At 36.7% G+C, this 8,942-nt stretch overlaps 2 protein-coding genes across 5 annotated transcripts in view; one reads left to right on the top strand and one right to left on the bottom strand.

The window, feature by feature from the left end:
- Positions 1 to 47: 47 nt before the first annotated feature.
- Positions 48 to 1,068, top strand: LOC110023281 (mitogen-activated protein kinase kinase kinase 2-like). Its single transcript, XM_020722605.1, has one exon. The coding sequence runs from the start codon at positions 97 to 99 to the stop codon at positions 1,066 to 1,068; it is 972 nt and encodes a 323-aa protein (XP_020578264.1). The 5' UTR covers positions 48 to 96.
- Positions 1,069 to 2,977: 1,909 nt separating this feature from the next.
- Positions 2,978 to 8,942, bottom strand: part of LOC110023201 (importin-11) — a 102,602-nt gene continuing 96,637 nt past the window's right edge. For 2 of the 4 annotated variants that reach the window (XM_020722493.1, XM_020722497.1), the window contains 5 exons: positions 5,662 to 5,768; positions 5,530 to 5,586; positions 5,212 to 5,299; positions 4,638 to 4,884; positions 3,848 to 4,160 (listed from right to left, as the gene is read on the bottom strand). In XM_020722493.1, coding sequence (XP_020578152.1) covers positions 4,720 to 4,884; positions 5,212 to 5,299; positions 5,530 to 5,586; positions 5,662 to 5,768 — 417 coding nt within the window. In that variant the 3' untranslated portion in view covers positions 3,848 to 4,160; positions 4,638 to 4,719. Of the gene's footprint in view, positions 3,393 to 3,847; positions 4,161 to 4,637; positions 4,885 to 5,211; positions 5,300 to 5,529; positions 5,587 to 5,661; positions 5,769 to 8,942 lie in introns of those variants that run through there. The other 2 variants (XM_020722495.1, XM_020722496.1) reach the window with 2 other exon arrangements.

The raw sequence follows: 8,942 nt of genomic DNA, 5'->3' as shown, positions 1-8,942 counted from the left end.
TATATATATAGAGCGAAGCAGAGGATGTCTGTGCTCTCCCACTCCTCTCCACCTTCCAAACTGCCCCATCTCTCAGTTCTCCCACCTCCGACAAAAATGAGAATGAGTTGGGTGAGGGGAGGGATCATCGGAAAAGGGTCGTTCGGCACCGTGAGCCTCGCCGCCGACCGATCCAACGGCTCAATCTTCGCCGTCAAATCCATCAATTTCAATTCGTCCACGCCGCGCGCAATCGCCGCCTTGGAGAATGAAATTCGACTCCTTTCTTCTCTTAATTGCCCTCACATCGTCTCCTACCTCGGTGACGACCTCACCGAGGAGCCCGGCGGCCGGTTCCTTAACTTGCATCTTGAATATCTCCCCGGCGGCACGGCGGCGGAGCTCGCCGCCTCGGGGAAGATGACGGAGAAGGAAGTGCGGGGGACTACGAGGTGCATCGTTCGAGCGCTTCATTATCTCCACTCGAAGGCCGGCGTGGTTCACGGCGACGTCAAGGGTCGGAATGTGGTGCTGGAATCGCGGGCGACAGGGGATGCGAAACTGGTGGATTTGGGATCGGCGAGGGAGGTGGTGGGAGGGAGGGAGAAGGGAGAAGGAACGCCGCTGTGGATGTCGCCGGAGGTGGCGAGAGGAGAATCGGCGACGCCGGCGTCGGATGTGTGGTCGGTGGGCTGTACGGTGATCGAGATGGTGAATGGGGGAAGGCAGCCATGGGGAATCGTAGGGAGTGATCCGATTATGGAGATGTTTGGATTAGGGTTTCGGGAGGCGGTGCCGGAAATGCCGGCGGGGATATCGAAGGTTGGTGCAGATTTCATCGAGAAATGTCTGAGAAGGGAGCCAGGGGAGAGGTGGAGCTGCGAGGAGTTGCTCCGGCATTCATTTCTGGGGGATTGGGAGGAGATGTCGCCGAGGAGTGTGTTTGGAATGGGGGAAATGGAGGATGGGGAGTGTGTGGAGGAAGAGGGGAGGAGGAGGATGAGGGAGTTGCAGTCGCCGGAGGAGCTGAAATGGGGCAGAGGAGGGTGGGTGGAGGTGAGGGGTAAATATCAATCTCAATATTTATGAATTGTTTCGGATGAGAAGACTTAATATTGGTCTAAGGTTTTGACGATTCTTGGGCTCCACCACCAGTAGTCGCTCGTTGCTCCGCCACATTCCTCGGTTCACGATCGTCACTACATAATTATCGCCTGATTGTCATTGCTACCAAACTATCATCACCAGACCTATCACTTGACATTCATTGCTTGACAGACATTGTTTGAGAGTCACCGTCGGAACGTTTGACCACTATTACTTGGTCACTCTCATTGTCAGACGACAGTCGCCCTGCTTGGTCGATGACTCTCCCCCAATATTTTTTTTGTCAACAAAGCTCACTCTTATAATATTGCTTGCTATTGTCCATGTGCATGCAAAGTCTTACAACTTCATGTATATAGTAAAATTACTTCAACTGGATTTGACCTTGTGATTTTTTACCTTTTTGAATTTTCATGTAAAATCTTCTAGTGTCCTCTCTGTGATCTCTTCTTTTATTTATGTGTGCTAAATTTTCATACAATACTAATACGTTAATAAGTCTTTATCAAAGCGAAATAACAACAATACACATAAGACAAGTCTCATCCTTAGTCATGTATTTGAAAATAATTTCAGTAGGCTACTCATTGGATAGAGGATAGAAATGTAATGTCTTTCCAACAGATTCTATAAATTATGTTATTTAAATATAATAAACATATAATGTATGATTTTTATATCCAAATTGACTAAGATTAAGTCTGCATATTCTATACCGATTCCTTGTCATGAAGAATAATGAGCGCAAATGTGAATACAAAGTAAACAGTGGCAGAGAATTCCTATTTGTATGGTAAGTGATATTTGATAGACATATGTCGTGATAAGGTTATAATTTCTTTTTTATTTTTTTATTTTTTAAATAACTAATTTTATAATCTTGCTGATAAGGTTCTAACCTTAATGATGCTCTTTCTTGCTGAAGTTGATGCGCATAATTGTTGTTCTTATCACATGAGACAATAAAGTACATCCTTCTGTTCCTAAGTAGAAGTTGCGCCTATGTAAATGTCAACTATATATATATATATATGTGCTTGTGTGTGTGAGTTGGAGGCGGCTTTGTATAAGTCCCCTCTCAACCTGGGTTTGAATCTTCGACCAAACGAGAATCAAATTTGCACTTGGAGATTGGTTAGGGGGTCCGCTCTTCGATCAATCATATACATATATATATCTGTGTATGTGTGCCGCTCATCATGATTTTTTTGTTGGAAGTTGCATTGTTAGTCGTAAGTCCCTTTGAGTAACGAATTCAAGCCCACCTAAATGCATCTACCTTGTAGTGTGGTATGGAGTGAGACACATGAGAGTGGGTAGGTGCTTGTATCATAGCCTCCAACTATTTTTTAAAAATATCCGTCTCTCTCTCTCTCTCTCTCTAAAGTTTTATATTTGTATAATATTCAAAATTTTAATAAAAAATTCATTTTTATTTCTAACACGCAAACTTTAATTTTTACATATATGCCTTTCGTTTTGAAAACTAAGCTCGACATCAAATCAAAAGAATAAAATGTTCAATGTTGAGTGGTTCAACCGAATTTGGGAGAGAAAAAAATAAATTCATATATGAAAGAAGAGAAAAAAATGAAAAAAAAGCAAAACGTTTGCACTTTAATAAATAAATAAATAATGCCTTTGGGTTTCTTAGAAAGTGTGATCAAAATGTATAAAAACCAAAAAAGCATGCACTTAACTAAAAGGTAATGAGAAACTAAGCTAATTAATTAAGCTCAAACTCAACCTTACCTTCACAAGTTTGAGTGGGTTTGTGAACTAAACCATGGTTAAAGAAAATGATTTTCAATTAATGCAATTTTTATAATAAAATGATATACATAACTTCTATGGTTCAAATGCATTTTGTATAAGAGGCAATTAACTTGGTCTATTTACATTTCAAATTCTCACTTAAATATCAAAATCCATGATTAGAACCCCGGACCATTTTAACATGGGTAAATACATTGGTTCAGCACATCAAAAAAGCACCTCGGTGAGTTTCAGATGGTCTGTATGCAACCATCCTTTATATTAATATTACTTGAAAGTGTCGAGGCATGAGCCGACAAGTCTAGCTAAGCTAACTCAAATTCATCTTGTCAGCTCACGAATCACTTATCGAGCTGAACATGAGCTGCATTATGAGTTGACTTAACTCGGTTCTTCGCTGATCTCATAACATGGAATCAGGAAACCATATCGTAGCAGCAAGATCATGACAGGATTGTGACGCGTTGAATCACCGTGACAGCCGGTTACACAGCAAAAATTTAGGCTTTTCGGCGAGATGATCCTGCATTCTAAAATGATTCAATCTTGATTTAGATGAATCCACGTGAATTTCAAATGTAATATTGTCCTAACACAATCAACTCAAATCTGTTCTTCAGCATTCACATCTCATTTAAAAAAAGAGGCATTTGCATACATACCACACACTACTTAAGTATGACATATCTAACAACTAGACATTCATATTTTACATGCATATCACCCAAATCTATAATTTCACACAAAAAAATACCATCAACAATACCTTCCTTGAAATGAATTACACAATTTCATGTATAGGTTTATGACAAAAAGATGTTATAAGTGTAAATATAAAAAACTTTGGGTGTTAGATATGTAAAACATGAGAATTGTGTGGTATGTATGTAAACGAGGAGCAAAACTATCAATTCAATCTGTTAAAAACATTCATATTTATTAGAATGTAGACAAATCCCAAACCAGAAATTTGCAATAAATGTCAAAACCACAATGTAAAAATAATGAGCATTTTCATTACATTTACAAAACAAATATAACAGCATATTGCATACTAATAGGAAGCAGGACCAACCGATAAAAATTGCCAGCTTCACTCATTGACAAAGCAGACAAAATGTAATCAGCAAAAACATAATTTCAATAGATCAATTACAATAAAGAAACAAGAACACAAAAAAGAGCATGAAACCTTGAAATTTGAGGCAATCAATGCTATGAAAAGAATCTGCAACATGGTGTATATATGGAGCGCTAAAATGCGGCACTCTCGAAAAGTCGAAGTCGTACACAACCACCTAAAAATGATGAGCAATGTAAGAGGCCAAACGGTAGCAGTAGTAAGTGGAGGTAAGCATTCAGTTTTTGGATGGATCGGTTTTTAAATTGGTCAAAATTGATTGCAACAAAAATTCAAAATATGAAAAATCGAACCAATCAAAATTTTGATAAAACCGAACCACAAATTAATTCGATTTAAATGATTTAAATGGTCCGATCAGAAACAAGCCAAAATTTAGTTGTAATATTGATTTAATTTCATGAATTCCTCATTTGATTTGGAATTTTTGGTTTTTCGGTTTGTTTGATTAAATAAAAATTTAAACCGAACCAATACCGAAAAACAAAATATTGAAGTTTTCAAAACCAAAAAAAGAAATGCAATTTTGAAACCAAACTGGTTCGATTTTTTTGCTTTCGACAAAATAATGCATAACCTTAAGAAGCAGGATTTATAGATCAAACACAAAGAATTGAATTAGTTTAGCACTCACCAAATGTGATTTATACGGTTGAATGCTTGGGAAGAAGGCAAAATGCTTCAGATTGAATAAAATTATGTTGGATGGATTATCTTTATGCCATTTTTAATGCCAGCTGTAACTGAGCAAATGCTGATGGATGCATCCTGCTCATGGCTTCATGGAAAGAGGACTCCCCTAGAAAAGCTGCACAAGCATTCAGATTGTCCCTCAGCATGCTCTGCAGCGACAATTGCTTGATCGGATCGGAATCTTTAATCTGGAGAGGAGAAGTAAATTAGGGGCATTTACATATCTAACATCTAAAATTTGCTTGCTTACTTTTATAGCACAAAAAGCATTCATATTTCATCAAATTGATCATTATTTTAACTTTGAAGAATTGAAATACACATTTATATGCATAAATAATGTGCTATATATCTAAAAAATGGAATTTAGGTGTTAGATATGTGAATACAAAGGAAATGAGTGGTATGTATGTAAATCTTGCAATAAATTATAGGAATAACTAGTTTCACCATTATAGATTGATAAAAATATCATACAGTTTTAAAATCAGAAACAATGGCGCTAAGTTTCATACTTGTCTTCGACGCAACTCTTTGCTTGGGACCCCATTGTAGTAGCTGAGGCTCTCGTTATTACGCCAGGATGAACTTGTAGCATCAGCACTGGAAAAAAGAATGAAATCAGCAAACCAAGAGATGAGAAATAACATGAGAAGGTGAAAAGCGTAAAAATAGTCATTTGAATTTTTTCAGAGGGTCATTCTCCCAAAATCTCATAAGTTATTAATTTAGTCCACAATCGTGAGGACTATTTCAATCTCAATTTAAAAACTATTTTAACACTTTACTCGAAGAGAAAAGTAAGGAATCGGAGGGATATTAACAAAATTCACCTGGAATCTTCCTGGCTAGTGTCTTCTGGTCCTCCCAGAATGACAGTAGTGCAAACACTATATGAAATAGACAAATGAAGTTGAATTCAATTGAACAAAATACTGAAAGAAGTTTCTCGGAAAGGAACTTACCTTAGAATTTCATCAAGTTTATCTATGATCTCTGGTACCCTTAGTGTTAAAATAATAGAGAGAGCTGAAGCATAGGTCTTTCTCTGGATGAATGTTGTATTATCAATCTGTTGAGCGAGAATAGGCACACAAGCAAAGGAAATCGGCACATCAGCATCGCATTAATTTCAGTAAAGAAATCTATTTATGGTTGGATGAGATAAATGATAGATTGGAAAGTCTTTTCAAAGGAGACCGTAGGAACTGAGATAAATTTAAGTATATGAACTAAGAGGCGAACAAGAATATCATTTTATCTATTTAAGTAGGTAATTCAACGGGTTTATTGTTCGAACACTGTTAACCCTGAATAACTGGGTAGCTTGAATAGGCCAGTAAATCTCATCGATTGAACTGCCTAATACAAATCAGAGTCAAAATCAGCGAGAAGATTGAAAAAAATATGTGGGAGAACCCAAATTAAGGTTAATTTGATTAATCTCCAAGCAAGCATACAAGATGCAATGGGCGATCTACAATTTAAGAGAGAGAGATCAATTCTCCATAATCCTTAGACCTAATACTTGATATTTGAGAGGAAGGCGATCTCTCCCAAACTCTATTCCTCTGATTAAAGACAACAATCTCTAGCATAACCTAACCTTAAGCATAATAAGCCATATTTACATCCCATAATAATAGCTAGTTAAAGACTAAATTTTCCTTTTGCGCCGGTCTTATAATAGTCCTCTCACAAAAAGACATTGTTCTCAAGATAAAAAAAGGAAACCATTGCTGGATCAAATTGTATGGCTCCCATGTGACACTCTCATGTGACAGTCCTTTCCATTTAATAAAAAATTCATAGTAATCTTATGAATTTGAAATGCAGTTTTGTTCACATTCTTTTGCCGCATTTGAATCTGTTGACACCCTCACTTTAAGTCTATGTAGCACCCCCTGTCGGACAAGTATCGGACACCGACATTTGTTCAGCACGCCTCGATATTTCTCGATACTTATCCAACACTGCAAAATATATGTATGAATTTTTTCAGGCCAGGACACGCCCGAGACACATTTTAACAAAAATTAAATTATGCAGTAAAAGTTCATATATTTGTCAAAATAAATAAACAAATTAAACTTTTTCACCACGTTATTTTGATGATAATATTATAAACTCTTCTAATTTTTTTTTTTTTCAAGTTATCCTTATCCTTGATGCCGCAAAAATTTTTCTACATTAGTCATCCACAACTCGTGCAGCTGAGCCCGCTCCTGTTACTTAAGTGTAAGTACCGGCCCCAGATCTTCCCTTTCCCCGCTCCGCATTGCTTCCCGTTTCAAATTTCTTTCTCACCATGCAAGGAAGGGAAGGAAAAATATTTGTGTACGTAATAAGCACACAACTCGGCGTTCGTACTTCATTAACCGCTCAATACCCCATAATAACCTATAAATAACATCTAAATAGAACCCGCGAAGATTATTGGAAGGTTATTAGGGTTATAGATTATTGGAATTAATACCTCAATAACCTCCCAATAACCCCTAATAATTACGAAGCGGAGGTTATTGCGAGGTTATTACGCACGCAGCTTTGCGCGCGTATTACGTACGCAAATATTTCCCGGAGGGAAGAAAACGAAAGGATAAAAAAGGCCGCCAAACATGAATGTCATTATGGAAAAAGGCTCTCATGAACAAAGACGACAACGAGGAGGGTGTCAATATGGAAAAGGCTCTGGTGAACAAAGAAGACATTCTTTGTTTGGCTTGCGCGGGTGATCCTAACACGTCGAGGAGGTTTAAGAATGAAGATGCAGTGCAGAATCATATAAAACGCATCCTAGAACCTATAGCTTCCAGTGCGTTGTGTGTGGAAATCGTTTCAAAAGCAGAATGCTCCATAAGCACAAGATAATTAATGCTTATTATTTTGTATTTGTTTTTTTTTTTGGTTTAAATTGAAGTTTATTTATTTGTTCTGTTCTCGGATTCTTATGTTAATCAAGTTACCACTGTTTACTTGCTAATTCGATGCATTAATTGATATTTCGTACATTTCATTATGTTTTTTGTTTCATTTGAAATGAAATGACACACACGCAGCAGTGCCACGAATGAATATTTTCTATATATATATATGCTCTTTAACTTCGTGATTTTTTATCAGGTTCTGGATTTGGATCAAAGCTTAAATACAGATCAGGGTTCTCCATATGAGGATGGAGCTATTAGCAACGAACTCAGCTGGAGTTGTGACAGCTCTCTCAAAGGTTTCATCAAATAATATTGATTTATTAAAAGTATAACCGAAATGCATATTAGTTTTTTTTATTTATTATATTGCTACAGTTTAGGAGTATGAACATTCACTAGCATTAATTAATTCACTCGTATTTTAAACTATGTTTCTAGGTGTAACTAATTGATTAAAAGATAAAAAATTAAAGAAAAAAATGTTTATAGAGGAAGCGGACAACCTGCAATAAAGTAAATTTAATTGTAATACTTTAATTCAATTTCTTTAGTGACACTTTCATTTGTTAAATATTAGATGAATATAAAGATTTTTATTTCCCGCCATCCGACCCGCCTTAGTTAATTCTATGCTCCGGGCCGAGTCGTGACACTAGGAGCTCTAGAATAATATCATATGGTATCAGAGCCGCAAACTCTAATTTTTATTGATGTCCTTCATACAACAAAAGCAAGAATCCATACGACGTAACATAATAACCCAACAAAGAAATTTTTTTTTCCCACATCATTCCCCTAGCCCTAATCTTAACCTTAACCCTAAAACCACAATTTTCTTTTCACTAAAACTTCCGTTAGAAGAATAAGAAATCGTGTCGCCAAGGAGAAACTCACAATGAGGTGTTCAAAAACTCACTATGGAGGATATGAAGTGAAAAATTCTCCAACTACAACAAAGATTTGCCTCCTTTGAGAGGATATAATCAGGTGAGGCCACCGATAACCACAATGGTGACTCGACGGGTTAAAAGAAGGAAGTGAATCCCTTCCATCGAGAAGTTCTGAATGACGAAAAGCTAATACTCCAAATATTTGACATGAAATATCAAAGAAAAAACTGTTAGAATAGAATTCAAAGGTAGTCTTACTGATGTAAAAAGGGGTATAAATACCCACTACAAGATCAACTAGTAAGAAAAAAAAAAGAATAAAGAGGAAAAAGAAAAACAAATAAAAGCAAATCAAAGCTATTAATACAAAAATATGCATATTAATATTCTAATATTCTAATACTCCCCCTCAAGTTGAAGAGTGAA

Source organism: Phalaenopsis equestris, unplaced genomic scaffold (assembly GCF_001263595.1).
Source record: "Phalaenopsis equestris unplaced genomic scaffold, ASM126359v1 Scaffold000223, whole genome shotgun sequence".
Classification (NCBI taxonomy): Eukaryota; Viridiplantae; Streptophyta; class Magnoliopsida; order Asparagales; family Orchidaceae; genus Phalaenopsis; species Phalaenopsis equestris.
The sequence above is the reverse complement of the archived record's forward strand: the minus strand, read 5'-3'. Positions and strand labels throughout refer to the sequence as shown.

Bases quoted from the DNA above. Each gene is read 5' to 3' on its own strand.
- LOC110023281 (XM_020722605.1), top strand. From the start codon at position 97: ATGAGAATGAGTTGGGTGAGGGGAGGGATCATCGGAAAAGGGTCGTTC.